At 40.8% G+C, this 19,804-nt stretch overlaps 1 protein-coding gene across 1 annotated transcript in view; it reads left to right on the top strand.

Annotated features, from left to right (window-relative positions):
• The window catches only part of Kif14 (kinesin family member 14), a 63,009-nt gene extending 50,718 nt beyond the window's left edge, over nucleotides 1–12,291 (top strand). Inside the window, exons 27-29 of the mRNA XM_026397197.2 lie at nucleotides 10,145–10,219; nucleotides 11,174–11,309; nucleotides 11,927–12,291. Of these exons, the coding sequence (XP_026252982.2) occupies nucleotides 10,145–10,219; nucleotides 11,174–11,309; nucleotides 11,927–12,291 (576 nt within the window). The remainder of the gene's footprint in view (nucleotides 1–10,144; nucleotides 10,220–11,173; nucleotides 11,310–11,926) is intronic.
• Nucleotides 12,292–19,804: the final 7,513 nt, after the last annotated feature.

Below are 19,804 nucleotides of genomic sequence, written 5' to 3' on the forward strand. Positions count from 1 at the left end.
CTGAAATTTCCAACGCAGGAATCCCCAGTGCATGCACATGGGTTATGAACGTTGCATGACCAGTAGGGGCACCCCCCATAGGTTTCGGGCCACCATTTGCAGTAATCCTCTGTCTGATCATATAAGAAGTAAAGGTAAGGCCTAGTGGCTGTTTTTAAAAGTTCAGAATTCTGGGAGGAGAGGGGAAGGAAGATAGATGCATTACATCCCCTAGTGGCACAATCAACCGAAGAAACTAGGCGAGTATAACGAGTGCTGCTTTGGACATGTGTCTCTCTGACTTTGAATCTCCAAGTGTAAGAGGAGGATGATGATGTCCCCGGGAGAAGGGTGATGACTGTGAAAATACCACTTAGAAGAGTGGGAGTCATGGTGGAGTATGGGCAGTTAAGCGAGACAGGCGAAGCTTTAGAGGATAGTTAGGATGTGGAGAGCAGGAGTAAAGGGGAGGACTAGGAGGTGACTCTTGAGGCTCCTCTGGGGTAGTCTTGTCGTCAGCAGATGGGGCCTCCTGGTAATATGGCTTCAACCTAGAAATGTGAATCCAGGGCGTGAGAGGGTTGCCTGGTAAGGAAAGTTTGGCAGCGGTGGGGGTACAGAGAATGACAGGATAGGGGCCTTCCCATTTTGGGGCAAGAGGCCCTTTGTCCTCTGGGGTGTTATAATAGGCTAAACTCCCAGGTGTTAAGGGAGGAGTGTTTGGAGAGGAGTTTGGGTCCAGAAGAAACCAGTCTTGATATTTCCAGAGTTCTGAGCAGAGATGAAACAAGAGAGGCAAAGACAAATCTCGTGTGAGAGGTCCTTGTGAAATGACCCACCCAGGGGGTATAAGAGGTCTTCCCCACATTATCTCAAAGGGAGACAGTAAAGATGGTTTCTTAGGGAGAGCTCTGATCCAAAGCAAGGCCAAGGGAAGGAGTTTGACCCAATCTAAGTTTAATTCCATTGTCAATTTGGTAAGGACTTCCTTCAGAGTCCGATTTACCCTTTCCACTTTCCCTGAAGCCTGGGGGCGATATGGACAGTGGAAATGCCACTTGAAGGAGAGGGCTTGAGAGACCTTTTGTGTGATCCTAGAAATAAACTCAGGGCCATTGTCGGATTGTAGGGAAGTGGGCATACCAAACCTGGGGATGATGTCTGTCAGTAGGATTGAAGCTACAGTGGAAGCCTTTTTATTGAAAGTGGGAAATGCCTCAACCCCACCAGAGAAAGTGTCCACAAAGACAAGGAGGTATTTAATGCGCCGTACTGCAGGCATGTTGGTGAAGTCTACCTGCGAGTCAGCAACAGGAGTGTGTCCCCGAGCTTGGTGGGAGGGAAACGGTTTAGGCTTTAAAGGAGTATGAAGGTTGGTCCGCTGACAGATCTGACAATTAGAGGCTATATTCTGTAGCATGGCTTTGTCAGAAGGGTTGAGGGAGAAGAAGCTCTGTAAAAAGAGGGTCAAAGACAGAATTGGAATGGAATAGAGTATGGAGGAACTCAAAAAGATCCCTGTTCTTACTGGAAGAAGTAGGGGCTTCAGATAGACAGTCTAAAGTGGCCATTACATGTCCCTCAGGGGGGTCATAATTGGAAGTGGTAGCAGCCATCCTTGCCGCCTAGTCAGCTTTGGTGTTGCCCTCAGTGATAAGAGAGCCGTCCTTCTGATGGGACCTACAATGGACAACTCCCAACTGGGTGGGTAAGTGGGAGGCCTCTATCAAATTGGTTATAAGAGCCGAATTAGTGATCGCATTACCTTTAGTGGTAAGTAGGCACGAGTGGCCGCTACAAGTTCGGCCTGCTGGTTGGTAGTTCCTGAAGGCAGAGCTTTGGCCTCTATAATCTCAGTGGCTGAAACTATGGCGTATCCAGAGTAATGAGTGCCGTTCTGCCTAAAGGAACTGCCGTCAGTGAACCAGATAAGGTCAGGCTTGGTGAGTGGTCCCTCAGAAATGGAAGAATGACAGGGGAGGAAATCATCCAAGGTTTCCAAGCAATTATGAGCTGGTGTGTCAGATGTGGGGGTCATTGGGAGCAGTGAGGCAGGGTTCAGTGCAGAGTAGGGGAGGAATGTAATATTAGGGTTTTCCAGAAAGGAAGTGAGGAGCGACAGGACTCTGGATGGAGGAAGGGTTTGAAGGTCCTTATAAGCTAAAAGATCCTTCAAGTGATGTGGGGAGTGGATAGTTAAAGGGGCCCCGAAAGTCAGCTTAGAGGCTTCTTTGTGAAAAATTTGTCCAGCAGCCAGAGCTCTTAAGCAAGGGGCCCACCCACGGATGGTAGGGTCTAATTGTTTGGACAAATATGCCACAGGTGCAAATGTAGGCCCATAATTTTGACCCAAGACCCCAAGTGCTTGCCCCCCCTTTTCATGGACATATAGATGGAACGGTCTTGAAAGATCGGGAAGGTGAAGGGAGGGTGCCTTTAAGAGGAGTTGCTGAAGTCTGCGAAAGTGGTAGCGGGGGAGAGGAGGCAAGAGATTCACCAGGGGGTCCCTTTGCTAGGTCATACAGGGGTTTAGCTAGAAGAAAGTAATTTGTGATCCAGGCCCTAAAATAACCTGCTAGTCCTAGGAATGATAGTATTTCGGCTTTCGTATGAGGTACCAGAAGATTAGAGAGGAGTTGCCTCCTATCCAGTGTTATTTCCTTTTTTCCTGGTGCAAGGTGAAAACCAAGGTAGGTGACAGAAGACTGGGAAACCTGGGCCTTGTGGAGAGACACCCTATATCCCTTATCTGCTAGGAAATTGAGAAGCTGGGCGTGTGGGATTGAGAGTGTTCCCAAGAGGGACTACATAGAAGAAGGTCATTGACATATTGAAGGAGAGTAGAGTCAGGGCAGGTGGGGTGAAAGGATGTGAAGTCCTGGGCAAGAACCTGGCCAAAGAGATGGGGACTGTCCCTGAATCCCTGCGGGAGGATGGTCCAGGTAAGCTGATAAGAATGGCGGGTGTGAGGGTCAGTCCACGTAAAAGCAAAGATATCCTGAGATTCTGAGGACAAGGGAATAGAAAAGAAGGCATCTTTTAAATCTAGGACCGAGAAGTGGGTAGTAGTAGCAGGGATCTTAGAGAGGAGGGTGTAGGGGTTGGGCACTAGCAGGTGGATGGGGACCACAGAGGAGTTGACGAGGTGAAGGTCTTGAACCAGCCTGTAGGACCCATTAGGTTTCTTAACAGCCAGAATGGGGGTGTTGAAAGGAGAGTGTGTAGGCCTAAGATACCCCTTCCGTAATAAATCCTGGATGATGGGTTCTAATCTGAGAAGGGCTGTGGTTGTGAGTGGATATTGTGGTTGACTAATATATCTTGAAGTGTCCCATAAGACAATATGAATAGGACTGCATTTAGCCATAGAGGGTGTAGTTGTGTCCCAAACCTCAGGATTAACTGGTTTAGATAGTCGTGAGAGAGTGCATGATGGAGGTGTATCTGTCCCTAGGGTCATCATGAGGAAATGAGAGGTGGGGGAAGTGGGGGGTGATATGTGAATAGTGACCTTCAATAATGAGAGTATGTCCCTTCCCAGAAGGGGAATGGGGAAATGGCTCATGAGAAAGGAGTGTGTGAAGGACAAAAGGGATCCCTGCATATAACATGATAAGGAGGATGTTTTTCGAGGGAAAATCTGTTTACCTCCTATCCCGACAATAGGAGTTTTTGAGGGTGTGGTAGGACCCCAGTACTCCCTCAAGTCCAAAAATGTGGTACCAGTGTCTAAGAGGAAAGTAATGAAGCGTCCATCCACTAGAAATGTGACCCTAGGCTCTTGCATCTTGATGGTAATAGTTGGGAGGGAAGGCCCAGGGCTCTGTCAATCCTCCTCTGCCAAGCCCAGGAGAGGCTGGAGTTGTGGGGCGGCTGACCAACCTCCCCTCCGGGTTGTTGGACAGTCTACCCCCCAGTGTCCCCTTTGGTGCATTTTGGGCAGGGGTGGAGGCTATCCTCAGCGAAGGACAATCCCTGGCCCAATGTCCCTCCTTACACATTTGAAGCAAGTTCCAGGGGGTGTCTTATTGGGACGTCGTGGTGATGACTTTCTCTGAATGACCTGGGCCAACATTTGGAATTTGGCGTATTCAGCCCTCTGCCTACGACGTTTGTTTTCATCCTCTCTACTATGGAACACCTTGAAAGCGACCGCGAGGATTTCAGTCTGAGGAGTAGCAGGGCCCTGTTCAAGCTTCTTAAGCTTGGCTTTAATGTCAGGGTAGCTTTGGGCCAGGAAATATGTCATGAAGACAAGACGGCCATCAGGGCTTTCTGGGTCGAGGTTTGTGTGCTGCTGGAGGGCCTTGGTTAGTCTATCCAGGAATTCTGGAGGTGTTTCTTCCTTCTTTTGAATGACCTCCTGCACCTTTTGAAAATTAATGGCCTTGTGGGTGACCTTTTTTAGGCCTGCCAAGGGGCAGGAAGCAAAAAGGTCACGAGACTAAGCCTCCAGGGGTATTATAATCCCATAGAGGATCCTGCTCTGGGACAGCATGAGGGCCTGTGGAGTGGTTGGGATTGGTCCTATGATTTTCATCAGCATGGGCTTGGGCTAGTTCCCAGACCCGTCGCCTTTCCTCAGGGAGAAGTGTATTGGCCAGGAGCATGTAGACGTCGTGATGGGTAAGGCTGTATGCCTGCAGGACCCACTGGAACTCCTGAATGTAAGTGGTGGGATCAGTGGTGAACGAGCCTAACTTCCTCTCTGAGTAATGTCCGACATGGAGAAAGGCACATGTACTCTAATAACATCCTCAGGATCAGCTACCTCACAAAGGGGTGCAATCGTCATGGGAGTAGGAGGGGGTCCCTTAAACCTGGTGACAGGAGGACTGAAGAGGCAGTCGGCGGTGGGCAGGAAGGAGAGGGAGGGGAAGGGGATGTCTCAGCGGTGGAGGAGGTGGGACCAGCGGAAGAGGTGGGGGTGGGGAGGGGGATGAAACGGAAGGTTGAGGATCGGGGGAATCAGGCGGAAGAAGCGGAGGGTGTAGCGGGAGAGGAGGGGTGGATGTGGCTGGGGGATAAGGTGGAGGTTCATCTGCTGGGTCAAATGAAGAGGAATCTGTGGAGTCAGGGGAAGGGAGGGGTTTACAAGCAAGGAGGACCTGAGAGGGAGAGCAGGAAGTGCAGAGGGCGGTGTGTTGGGCAAGAAGCTAAACGTATGGGACCTCTCTCCATTTTTTTAGGCGCAGGCAGTAGTTAAGAAGATCCCGAAAAGAAGGTTTGGATCTAACGAGCCTTCTGGAGGCCAATGATTGTCATTATCTAACGGATATGCGGGCCAATCTTGGGTACAGAATCTGATAAGAATTTTGGGCTTGAGATCTGGGGAAAGAGAGAGAGTAGCCAAATTCTTAAGGAGACACTTGAGTGGTGAGTTTTTGGGTATAGACGAGGAGGCACCCGTAGTTAAAGAGTGGAGGAAGGGACAGCAAAGGGAGAAAAAGAATTAACCCGGGCTGTAGGGGCTTCCTGGAAGCGTAGAGCAGATGGAGGATCACGTGGGCGTCCCCGAAGTGACCAGTCCACTGTAAGTAGGCACAGAGGGCACAGTTCGGTCGTCACCAATGAAGTGCAGTCTGTGTGACCCTGTAGGGTCGAGGCCGAGGGCAACCTGATGTCAGGAAAATTTTTCCACCGGAACGAGAGAGAGTCAAGGAAGGAAGGGACAGAGCCCCAGCAGAATGCAGCTCCAGGCCGGAAGTTCAGCTCCAGGCTGAACACAGCTCCGGTGGGGCGCTCCACAGGGAACCCGAAGGGAGTTGGCGAGCCCGGGAGGGGGAACTTACCTAAACCTGATCAGTGGTGAGTGCAGGGAGCCAGTGCCCAAAAGACAGACAAGGGTGAAATGTGTCGTTGGTGACGGCAGTGGCAGAGACGGGGCTCGGTTTGTCAAGCACACCGTCTCCCGGGTTTTCGGCACTACTGTAAGACGCCGCACGACACAAATCACCGGAGAGGTTCCGCTTTATTACAAAAGGCTGTGTGTTTATATAGATCTAAGGAGAGGTAGCAGGGCTGAGGTAGATAACGGGTCGCCCGTTTATTGGCAAGCTCTTCCATATGTCAGTTCCGGAGCCCAAGAAGTTAATTCTTATTGGGGTTAAGGTTTCCCACCCGCAGGATTTGAACATTGGTGCCGGCAGGAACGTTTCGCACCAGTGAAAGAAAAAAGAGGAGAAAGAGGGTCGTTAGGTGCCATGTTGGGGTTTTTCTCTGGGGTGCTGCTGCCGTTATATGTTTTCCCAACAGGACTTACTTAAACTAAAAAGTTTTTTCTCAGCAAGAGAACCAATAAGAGAGGTAAATAGGGAGCCTACATCCTGGGGACAAATTTTTACTCCTCACACTTCAGATACTGCCCTAATATCCAGAGTATACAAAGAACTCAAAAAATTAAACAATAAGAAAACAAATAACCCAATCAACAAATGGGCCAAGGACCTGAACAGACACTTCTCAGAGGAGGACATACAATCAATCAACAAGTACATGAAAAATGTTCACCATCGCTAGCAGTCAGAGAAATGCAAATCAAAACCACCCTAAGATACCATCTCACTCCAGTAAGATTGGCAGCCATTATGAAGTCAAACAACAACAAGTGCTGGCGAGGATGTGGGGAAAAGGGTACACTTGTACATTGCCGGTGGGACTGCAAATTGGTGCAGCCAATTTGGAAAGCAGTATGGAGCTTTCTTGGAAAGCTGGGAATGGAACCACCATTTGACCCAGCTATTCCTCTTCTTGGACTATTCCCTAAAGACCTTAAAAGAGCGTACTGTAGGGATACTGCTACATCAATGTTCATAGCAGCACAATTCACAATAGCTAGACTGTGGAACCAACCTAGATGCCCTTCAATAGATGAATGGATAAAAAAATGTGGCATTTATACACAATGGAGTACTACTCAGCACTAAAAAATGACAAAATCATGGCATTTGGAGGGAAATGGATGGCACTAGAGCAAATTATGCTAAGTGAAGCTAGCCAATCCCTAAAAAACAAATGCCAAATGTTATCTTTGATATAAGGAGAGCAACTAAGAACAGAGCAGGGAGGAAGAGCATGAGAAGAAAATTAACATTAAACAGGGACAAGAGATGGGAGGGAAGGGGAGAAAGAAGGGAAATTGCATGGAAATGGAAGGAGACCCTCATCGGCATACAAAATTACATATAAGAGGAGGTGAAGGGAAAGGGGGGGAAAAACAAGGGGGAGAAATGAAATACAGTAGATGGGGTAGAGAGAGAAGATGGGAGGGGAGGGGAGGGGAGAGGGTATAGTAGAGGATAGGAAAGACAGCAGAATACAACAGACACTAGTATGGCAGTATGTAAAAATATGGATGTGTAACTGATGTGATTCTGTAATCTGTATACAGGGGAAAAATGGGAGTTCATAATCCACTTGAATCAAATGTATGAAATATGATATGTCAAGAGCTATGTAATGTTTTGAACAACTAATAAAAAAATAATGCAGTGAATTTGATTTTTATAAATTCTTATATTTTAGTTTGTGTGGATTATTTTTTAATTGAAGAGGCTGATAATATCATTATGTCTTGATGATCTTTTCCCAAGTTATTCTTGAGTTGCTGCAGCCTCTTAATCTTTTGCTAGCTCTGTCACAGCTATTAGCAATGAGAGTTCAGTCTGAAGACAAACTCCCAAGCAGAGTGGAGTATGGTAGTGACACCTAGTGTTTATTCTCTGGTTGTCTTTTTCTTCCTTACTTAGTTCTATACTCTTCTACCTAAGAATGGAAGCTAGCATTTCTTTTTCTTTTTTTTTTTTCCTTTCCACATTGTTTTATTGGTGCATGTTTATAGTTGTGCATACTGATGGGATTTGTTGTTACATATTCATACATGCATACAATATAACAATATAATTTGGCCAGTATCCTCCCTTGTTCTTTCCCCTTCCTTCCACAGCATCCTCTCCCATCCCTTTTATGTACTGATCTCCCTTTGATTTTCATTAGATCCCTGCTCCCCCACCTTTCTTTTCCTTTTTCCTCTCAACTTTCCATATATGAGAGAAAACATGACCCTTGACCTTCTGAGTTTGGCTTATTTTACTTAACATAATGGTTCTAGTTCCATCCATTTTCTTGCGAATGTCATAATTTCATTTTTCTTTATGAATGAATTATGTATTTATACCACACATTTTCTTTATCCATGCATCTGTTGATGGACACCTAGGCTGGTTCCATAGTTTGGCTATTGTGTATTTTGCTGTTATAAACATGAGTATACATTATCACTGTAGTATGATCACTTTAATTCTTAAGGGTAAATACTGAAGAGGGGTGTAGCTGGGTCATATGGTGGTTCCATGCCTAGTTTTTTGAGGAACCTCCATCCTGATTTCCATAGTGATTCTACTAATTTATAATCCCACCAACAGTGTAAAAGTATTCTTTTTTATCCACATCCTCTCCAGCATTTATTATTGTTTGTATTCTTGATGTCTGACATTCTGACTGGTGTAAGAAAATCTCAGTGTAGTTTTGATTTGCATTTCCCCAATTGCTAATGATGTTCAATATTTTTTTCATATATTTCTTGACCATTTGTATTCCTTTTTTTGAGTCATTTCTTTTAATTCATTTTTCCATTCATTAATTGGGTTATTTGGGGGGTTTTGTGAAGTTTTTGAGATCTTTAAACAGTGTAAATACTAATCCTCTGTTAGAAGAGTAGCTAGCAGAGATTTTCTTCCCATTTTGTAGGTTCTCACTTCATATTTTTAATTGTTTCCTTTTCTGTGAAGGGAAACAAACATTTTTTGATCCAATTATCTTGAACTAAATGTTTTTTTAGGGGCATTCACATCAATGATTTTATATCAGAACATTAAACTGTTCTACTACTTCCCATTTAGCCTTGAATAACTTATCTGTGCCTCAGTTGTTCTGTTTTAAAGGTGGGGATGATCATATTTATTCCATAAAATTATTCTGAGGATTATATGAGAATAAGAAGCACTGTATTCAAGAATGCTAAATATAATGCCTTGCAAATCTTAAGTCACTCATCCTGCTTGCATGCATTCTTTTTCTCTGTCTTCCTCTTGCACTTTGTGTATTTTGCATCACTGGAATTCTGTTTGTAGAATTTTTCCATCAATAAGTACAAAAGGATATAGAATAAGTTAATGAAAGTAAAGAGGAAATAATGTATGTGAATGTGTTTATTGGTAGGTATAGTTGTTATTTTGAGGAAATAAATAGAAAAGGGATCAGGCCCATCTTATATATAATTTGTATTATCTGCATTTTCATGCAGAATTCTATCCAACTACTCATTTTTTCCTACCTTCTGCCAAAGTTATACTTTGTTGTTTGTGGTGAAATTTTGTTTTATGTTCTTATACTTGAAATTTATAAAGAACTTCCAACAGAAAAAGTAGAATATTCAAAGAAATGGGCACAAACATATAAGGCACTATAGTCACATTTTAAAGCTGCAGTCAGGAGGAAAAAAGAATTTGGATTAATTATTATTATTATTATTTTAAACCACATGAAACAAAATCTGTGTTTGACCTAGGGAATAGTTCTATTGGTAAAGCCAATTAAATACTTAAACAGAATCCCCTGCAGAAATTAAGGTACACCTTAGGGGGCAGCATTGAGAAATGTAAAAGCAAAGGTTTAGAATTTGGGTTGGAGCCCCCATCCTGGATCTGAGTCTTTGGAGTTAAGACCCAGGATTGTTTTCCTCATTTGTAAAATAAGGGCAGTACCATATGAAGCATAAGGTCATAATTGAGAATCAAAGAAGAAAATATTTGGAAAGTTCTTAGAGAATATTTGCTTGATTTGTTAATTACCTCACTTCCTTCCAAGGAAAGTTTTAGAAATTTTATTCTTATAAATATTTAAATAAAAGGCAAATTCTTCTAAAACAGACATCAGAGATTGTCCATATTTAATACAGAAATCAATTTGCAATTTATTTTTTAAAAAATTTCACTTTTATATTATTTAAGTACTCTCAAGCTATTTATTTACAATCTCAGAGATAGAATTTTAATCTTCTGGCTTCTAGACTAGAACTTCCTCCACCATCTGGTACCATACAATTCCAGTTTTTATATTTCTCTATAATTATTTGTATAATAAAATATTTTAATATTCTCCACAGGTTACTAAACAGATGAAAACTTGTGCCATGGAATTGATCAGCTCTCTTGAAAATATCTTTTCTGAATGGAAAATAGTAAGAAAAGCTTTAAATTATCTTCATTTCATTTTAGTATACTTAATCATTTTTCTTTGCTCCACTGTAGATTATTTCCTTAGCCAAAGATAGCTTCTTTGTACATGTTTAATTGAAACATGTAGTTCTCTTGGATATAATAATTTGCTAGTTTTAGAAATAGATTTCATAGATATTTATTAATATTAGTTTATCTGTTTCTTAACAGCTACTATCAGCTTTTGCTTGGATAGTCATTCATTACAGGCTAAAAATTGCTTAATAAAAGTCAATGTGCTCAAAGATTTAAAAATGCACGTGAGGTGGACAGATTATTTTATGCTCATGTCATAGTTAAAACAGAAAAATAGAAACTAACTATGTAATCAGTATATTAAAAAGGAGAACAATTTTTATGCCATGAAATTTTTTATTTCAATAAAACAAATGGGATATAAAGTCGAAAAGTTGAGCCTTTTTTTTTTTTTTTTGATCTACCAGGGATTGAACCCAGAGTTTTCAACCACTAAACCACATCCCCAGCCCTATTTTGTATTTTATTTAGACACAGGGTGTCACTGAGTTGCTTAGCACCTTGCTTTTGATGAGGCTGGCTTTGAACTCATGATCCTCTTGCCTCAGCCTTCTGACTGTGGGGTAAAGTTGAATTCTTAAAAGTTAAATAAGTTTGTCTTTTATGAATTCAATAACAACATGTTATGAATTCAATCACATCCAGTTTCACATGAATGGAACTGGAATTTTATTCCATTCATGCATAACTGGATGATGGGATTTTGCTTTAAAATTAATTGAAAAGTCTTATTTCTTTTGAAAAATAGTAATACTGCGGTTTGGTTTTGCTTATAGAAATGGAGTTAAGCATTGGTAAGAAAATTACGTTGTCTTTCTTAATATTCTGAAAATACCTCCATCTAACCTGTTACATATTTTTAAAACTATTTATTTATACAGAAAATTTTCAAAACTCAAGTACAAGAAGATTCTGGATACCAGGATTATAAGAAGATGTCTAATTTTGTCCCAAAATTCTTGAAGTTAAAACATTGCTTAGACAAAACCATTCAAGTTATCATTTCTGCCTTGAGAGGTAAATACTCTAAGTAGAATTTGTAATCAGAATAATATATATATTTATATATAATATATATATTTTTTAATTAATTAATTAATTTTGGTACCAGGAATTGAACTCCTCAGGGGCACTTGCTCACTGAGCCATATACCCAGCCCTATTTTTTATTTTATTTAGAGACAGGGTCTCAGTGAGTTGCTTAGCGCCTCGCCATTGCTGAGGCTGACTTTGAACTCGAGATCCTCCTGACTCAGCTTCCTGAGCTGCTGGGATTACAGGGGTGCACCACTAGAGTAATAATATACTAGAGTAATAATATATTTTAAGGACTCTCAAATGTCTTGCCTTTTCTTTCTCAGCCTAGCTCACTAACTAAAGCCCACCTAGTGCTGTTGCATTGATATTAGTGACCAGCATAGGAACGTCTGGGGACCTAATATACATGTGGGCACTTCTGCCTACATAATTGCTTATGGAGCAGATGAGTACTTTAGTGGGAATCATAGTGAATACTTTGTAATTGTCTTGATAAGAGTCACTTTGCCTTAAGGTGTATCTGGAGTCATCTAATAGTAATAAACACTTGACAAAAGCTGAAAAGGGTAGTAACTTTTTCTTCTCCCTTTGCATAGAATGCCATAGTGATGTACATCTTCTCAAGAATTGTATTGAAACTATTTGCAACTTGGCCAGTGATGTTCACAATGACTTCAGGGACCTCTCCACTTCAGTTGACAGCTGTGAGAAGAAAATACAAGCTAATCACAGCAAACTAGAATCTCTAGCTAAGTCACTTCTCTTATGTTTTGAATCTGAAAAACGACCTGATTTGTTGAGACCCCAAGAATCTTGTAATCAAGATACTAGAGAAGAAGAATCCAAATCAAGCTGCAGTAGGAATAAAAGTGTACCAAAGCGTGTTTATGAACTGCAGGACAATATGCCCCCAGCAGTCAGCTCAGAAGGGTGCATGCCCAATAGGATTCAGTGGGTGTGAATGCTAGTGCATAGGCACTTGGTGATCATCCATGAAAAAGAAACTTGGTAAGCAATTTTCCTTATGAAGGAGAATATAAAAAGAAATCAGTATATTTATTTCAAAGAAGTCCAGCCTGTCAATGGCCTTACACTGGGTGTAAACAAGATAAGTATTATGGAATGGTTTCAAAATGCTAGAATGTAAACTCAGAATTTTCTCAGCTGACAGTTTTAAACAAGTGTTTACTATATTGGAACATTTAGCCAGGAGAATGAAATTAAGAATTTAGGACTAAGTGAATGGTTGTGTCTCTAGTTTTTCAATTGTCTTGAATTTTAAATGTTTAACACTGATATGCCATCTCTTGTTGGTTCGTTAGTCTGCTTGTAGATGGTTATTTTTTCATAAATGGTGGAAATGTGAATAATCAGTATACCTTTGGACCTGTGCATTCTCTTCTCTGCAAATAGCTAGGATGAGATTTATGGTGAAATTGCCAATACAACTTGGACTAGGCAGCTTATTTACATTTTTAAATCTAAAACTTTTCTGAAGGGTTGACTGGTTTCCCATTTTGAATAGTATACATGTTCAAGATATAATTTCTTGTTTCTTTACAAATTATAAATAACTACCTAAGAATAGTATGATTATATATTAATAATATGACTTACTGGCATAATAATTTACTATGTTACCTATGTTTCAAAATGGGGCTGTATTAGTGTAATTGAAAATTAATGAAATTTTTCAGAATCACACTTGGGAGATCAGAGGCTGGTTCTTTTCTCGACAGTGCTTGCTTTGCTAAAGATGTAATGAAAGGGTTTGTATATGATTTGATGGAGATTAAAGATCCTAATTATAAGCTGGGTGTGGTGGCACAGGCCTGTAATCCCAGCCACTTGTGATCTTCCTGCGTCAGCCTCCCAAGTTCCAGGCCAGCCTCAGCAACTTAGCAAGACCATGTCTCAAAATTAGAAAAATAAAATAAAAAGGTCTGGGGGTGTGGGTTAGTGAGCACCCCTGGGCTCAATCCCCAGCACTGTGTACACACACACACACACACACACACACACACACAATCCTTATTATATTTCACAGCTTTAAAAGTCATTGACCTATGATCAAGTAATAAATATAATATTCTACTTGTAGGATCTTACATCATGGAAATAGTCTTACATTTTTTACCTCAAAATGTGTGTGATTTGAAAAGATGCTTGGTAACTCTGCTTGAATGATGTTATCATTTTCCTGAGAATAATTTTTTCAGACAAAGATACCACCTGCACAAAGGGTGTAACTAGTTGAAACTCTTAGTTTCTTGAACAGATCTGATGATTTCCATGTTGGAGAGATTGCAAATGGATTCTGGTCATGGTAGAACAGTATTAATGATGCAAGTATGGTCTTTTCAGATGTTTTAAAATGGTTCAGTGTAGTAAATTTGTTTCATTTTCTTTTATTTTTGAGCTTATATTCTTTGTGAAGTTCTATATTTTTGTCAGTGCTCTGGCAAGTAGCACTTTTACTATCAAGTTTGATGGAGTATAGATGTACATATAAGGATTTTTCCTGAAGCTTGTACTTCCTTTCAAAACTTCCCAAAGTATCAGAATGGTAGTTTTCATCTTGTAGTTTGATATCAATCTTTAGTTTCTGCTTTCAAAACTCATGATTTCATGGCCAAAAACATTTTAGTGTCTTTGTAAAATATTGTATATATATATATTTATGCTAAATAACTTGTTATACTATATTTGAGGGAATGTTGAAAACATATGGGCTATTAAAATCATATGCTCTGAAAAGACATGTTATAAAGAGAATGCCTTTAATCTTGTCAGCTTCATAATTGTCTCTTGGTCTAAGATTTTTTATTTTGTTTATTTTTTAAAAAATTTACATTAACTCCTGATTCAAAAGTGCTATAATAGCTTTACATTGATTTGCAATACTAAAGATAGCTATTATCAAATGAATTGGAAGGAAGCACTAAATAAATATGACAGCTACTTAGTTTTTTCTTTCCTCCTTCCCTCCCTTCCTTTCTTATAGTCTTGGAGGTTGACCCCAGGGCCTTCCACATCCTAAGCATGTGCTGTACAACTGAACTACAACCCAGCCAGTTTTTCTTCAACACTGTTGTACCTTTCTTTAGTTGGTTGTAGATTTATTTCCATGTGCTGTAGTAGAAAGAGCATAAAGTGTTGGAGTTGGACATATTTTTCACACATTTGGAGTGTGAATCTCAGGCTGCTAAGTAATTTACATAACCTTAGACAATTATTGTCTTCATGCTCCTTTTCTCATCTGCAAGAAGAAAAGTCCCACCTCATGGACTATTTGTGAGCATTAAATGAGAAAAACGTAGGAATAACTCCTGGAGGGTAATTGACTGCTGGTAAGTATGGCTATCCATTCTTTCTTCCATTACTAAACCTCAGAATCCTTATTAAGTGTAAAAGACCACACTTGTACCAATGTACAAAGTTTTATTGCAATCTTTTAAACATGGTGTATTTGAAAATATATCTACCAACATTTTGTACCATGATAATAAACTGATGTAAAGATAAATGAATGATATTTTTCTGCTCTTAAGATATAGTGTGATGTGTGTCTGAATTTTTTAGCAAAAAAATTGTGGGTTTTTTTTTTAATATTTATTTTTCTTAGTTGTAGTTGGCCATAATATCTTTATTTATTTTTATGTGGTGCTGAGCATCGAACCCAGAGCCTCGCACATGTTAGGCGAGTGCTCTACAGCTGAGCTACAATCCCAGCCCCAGCAAAAAAATTGTTTTGTCCTGTTAGCTGACTGGAATACTTGAAATTGCCAAACCTGACTATATTCCAATTAGCATTTCAAATTGTTGCCTACATACGGAAAATAAGAGTTCACTTTTCACAGAGACGGGGAAAAGGTGTGGGTATCAATAATTCAGTTCAGTTCAAAGAAAGCGGATTTGCCCATCTTTCTGTGCATGATTCATCAGGTAAGTCTGTGCTCTGGGTCTTGCAAGTTATGGTCATTGCACGATATAATCAATGCTGAGTTTTTTCATCTTCCTTTGACCAATATGTATGGAATTCTTAGATGTAAAGTGTACCTCTTTGGTTAATTTTAATATCGTTTGGTAGCTGGGTTTATTCACTCATTTCAACAATTATTTATTTCAACAGTTATTTAAGGCTTGGTACATTTTTGGTGTTAAGTCACAGAAACTTGAAAAAGATTAGATGGCCGCCGTATGTCTTGGACATCTGAGATACCCAATTCGTTGGATCCCCAGTTGTTTACAATATTATACTTTCTAATTCAGAAGACCTCTAGAAACACTCACTGAGCACAGGGGAAACACCAGAACTGTGCTGATTTACTCAAGTCAATTCAGGGGCACACTGTTTTGATTAAGCAGATGGCTCCTGGAGACTATGCACATTTCCTTTTGCAGAATGGCCCTGAGCCCAGAGGATCACAGATTCTAATTCTGAATCTACCATGTTTCAGACTTTCTAAGATGGAAAAACCTTTTAGGCAACTCATGACTTCTGCAAGTGACAGCCTCCTGGATCATCCTGAAATGTCCATGAAGCATTGTTTCCTCTTCTTAGGAGCCCTGGGACATATCAGCCATATGAACAGCATTTACCTTCTGGCCATGTGTCCTCCCTAACAAAAATAATCATAGCTAATATTTTCTATGGCTTATTCTGTAACTTTGTTGAGGATTTACACTGGATTCAGTGTTTTCTAAACATGATCTCATTTGATTTTCACAATATGTTCACATTTGGTACCCTTGTTCATATAAGGTACCATTATTTCCACCTTTTGACAGATTAACAAAATTAAGGGTGAAAGACATTAAGTAACTAGCACAAGATCACACAGCTAGAGGAGGCACAGGGATTCTGGTTTGTTGAATACCAAAACCTGTAACCTTCCTTCTGTCACCATTAGTGTTTATGTTCAGTTCTGGCTCCTGGTCCTCAATGGTATCTCAATTACTTTCATTTGATTGATAGGTTGATTGACAGAGTCTTGTTATGTAGTCTAGGCTGGCCTCAAACTCCTGGGCCCAAGTGATCTTCCTGCTTCAGCCTCTGGACTAGCAGCAACTGCAGACATGTGCCACTGTGCCTGGCTGAATTTTAGAAGGAAGAGTATCATTTTGCAAAATCCTCAGAACAACATAAGATTCTAGTATGAAAAATTTTGCCCATGTAGAGACTGTCCCTTTCTCATTTCCCTATAGTTTTCATATCCTTCCTAACCTCTTTGGACAACACATCCCCTGGTTTATCCTGAGGTTAAGGGGTAAAGAAATGGGAAGGATGTGTCCCCATTGCAAGTCCACATCAGCCTAGATTATGTGACTAGAAACACATCAAAAGCTTAATCACTCTGGTAACATGTATACAGTTTAGAACCAGCTGAAGTAAAATAAAATGTGTTGGACATTAAGGAAAATTTATAGAAGAGCAGCCCAAGGTGGGAGTCATTGGCAGAATGATGCTTCAAGAGGGTCTTCTCAGCTGGAGTGAATAATCTCGGGGTCTTCTGATTCCTGTTGGTCTTCCTGCAGTGCTAAATGCTTAATTGTCCTGCCTCTTCCTCTCCATAGTTTGTCCCTCTCTTGTTTCTTAAATGCTGTTCTACTCCCTTCCTACCCAACTGGTCCTGTCTCTGTGGCTCTTGCAGTCCCCAAGGTGTGTGGCTTGGACTCTCGCTGTTCTTTACCCACACATTATCTTGGGATCCCCAGCACTTTCCTGTCTGGGGAATACACAAGCCTCAGCCCCACGGGCTCCTTCTCCAGTTCTCCCCTTCATCTGCCTCGTCAGACACATTTTTCTTTCCCAACTGCTGCGTGTATCACTCTCTTGCACAGTCCTCGTCATCGCTCCGTCTCCTTTATGGTTCCCACTATCTGACTGGGTGGCTCTGTTGACCCTCCCTCTGTGAAGTTTCTTACTTCGCCTCTATTATTATAGTTGAGGTGTTGAGTGTTCCCCAAAGGTCCATGTCTGAAAGGCTTGGTCCCCAGGGTGGCACTAGTGGGAAGTGGGGCGCAGTAGGAAGTCTTTAGGTCATTGAGGGTATGCTCTTGACAGGACTTGTGGAACCTGGTCTTTTTCTTTCCATTCTAGTTCAAGATATGACTCCTTGCTCCCACATGATATGCCAACATCCACTTACGAGAGGCCAAACCAACAGGGCCACCTGCTTTTGGATTTTGAACTCCAACACTTTGAATTAAATAAATTAAATAAACCTCTCTTTACAAGTAACCTTTGTCTTTACAAGTAACAGAAAGCCGACTAGCACATACCCCTTTTTTTTTTCCCCAAGAGACAAAATTTAATATATGCACACAGTTTTATATGTAATGCAGCATCACACCACGTAGGGCATTTACTCTTATTTTGTACATTCAGATATGTTTGAAACACTTCTTAAGTCTACAAAACAGAACATAGAAAAATAAACAGAAATATATTCAACTCTTACAAAAAGTGATATGATAAAGAATATAAAGTACTATTTTCCTTTCAACACTTCAAAAGATATGTATATATACTTTTTTTTTTACAAGTAACATCACAAATGATTACATCTTCACATGCTTGTATTATTTGTACTCAGTTTAAGGCTATTATCATTTTTCATACATAAATTTTTCTAGCTCTGTAACAATGCAATTTTTAATCCATTCAATTAAATCCAACCCCAAAGTTGCTGCTTCCCAGCATTAAGACATGCACCCACCCCCTCTTAAAGGATTTTCTAAAACTTGTATTTCAGGGGGCGGGGACCCTTTCTTTCTTATTGTAGGAACGCTAGGTCTTTGTTGCTTTGTGGCCAGAGGCTGCTGGTGAATGACCTCACTCATAGATTTTCCTGATCTCTGACTGGCATTTCATGAGAATCTTCTGAGATCTTTCAATATATTTCCTCATTTCCTGCTTAAGAACCTTTAGTTTTTACTTCAGTTTATAGAATCATACTGTAGAATCACAATCCAGTACAGAGCTTGACATTTGACTCCTACAACTATCCCATTCCAAACCATAACTTTTCTCTCTCATGGACCTTGTAAATGCTGGCTTTCAAGTTCTGATTGACGTAAGAAATATCATCTCTTCTCTACCTCATTTAGTCCTACCCATTCTTGCAATCCTACCTCCTTTATGGAAACCTTTCAGTCAATATCAGTTGAATACCTGTGAGTGTAGCTGGACTTCCTCCCCAGAGCTCGTATTCTAGGGGAAAGACAGGCAAGTCAGAGTCTGTGACAATATGACTTAATCAATGCTTTGGTAGAGGAAGAACCTAAACCCCCAGTTTGAAATGTAAGGAACTGGAAAAGTAGGTCTATGAGAAGGTGAGAAGCTGAATGTCTCAACAGAGAGGACACATGAAAAGGCGGGAAGAGAGAAAAATTACCATAATTACTAGAATGGATGATGTCCTTATGCAAATGCATCATATATTCACATCTGTGTGCCTTTGATCCCATTCAAGCCTCGGGAGAGATCTCTGTAAGTGCAAATGAACATTACTAAGACAAATGTGTTTGAGTGCTGACTCCTGGCATGTACAGCTACTTTCTCTCCTGCAAACATGGAACTTGGGAGGTGAGGGGCAATGTGGCCTGGTGGGACCTATGTTGTATTTCTCTTTGCCTCTACAAGCTAAGCAGAACCCACTTTGAACTTGTCCTTTCCCAGTTGGTGCCCTTGTTAGGGCCATACATCACCAGCATGCTTCTCCTGGACGACCATTTCAACCATACATCATCCAAGTGAGCCAGGGCTTTCCTAACGTATTGCTCTTATACATCAACAAAGTGAGCTGCGACTCCAGTAATCTATTAGAGTAATACACCACTGGAGTGAGGCATATTGATAGAGCCAAGCTGGTCGATCTGTGAATTGTTGGTATCTAGGAATTCGGGTCAAGAGAGTAATGCAGATTTCAGGTTGGATTGATGTGGCTATGAATGGTATTTTATGATGTAAAGTTTACCAGTGATTTAGAAAGTAATTTAATGTGGGTGACAGCTCAGGTTCAGACTGAGAGGTCGACGTGGCAGATATCTGTAGCACTTGGAAGATGTATTTCAGGAATAAATTACTGTTCTTGATACTTTTATTTCATTTTGTGATATGTCATTGGGGGCACCAGAAAATTGGCCTGGGAGGAAAGTTTTGCACATAAAGCAAAACAGGCTCATTCTGCTGCCTGCCAGGTAAATAAATATGAGGGGAACATGGCCTCTAGAAGGCTCTATTGCCATCTGTTTCAGTTGGTTGGAGCTACGTTCTCAGGGTCTTGCTCTTGACCTAATGTTTATGTAACAAAGCAGCAGCTGAGGTGCATAAATTGTTCGTGGTTTCTGCAAGACTTTGGAGAGTGAAGAACTATAGTATTTGGGCAAAGGAAAAAGGAATATAGAATGTGATGACCAGACCCCAGTAGTTGGTTCAACAGGGGCCAAAGCCAGGGTACACAGGATTA

Source organism: Urocitellus parryii, chromosome 9, assembly GCF_045843805.1.
Source record: "Urocitellus parryii isolate mUroPar1 chromosome 9, mUroPar1.hap1, whole genome shotgun sequence".
Lineage (NCBI taxonomy): Eukaryota > Metazoa > Chordata > Mammalia > Rodentia > Sciuridae > Urocitellus > Urocitellus parryii.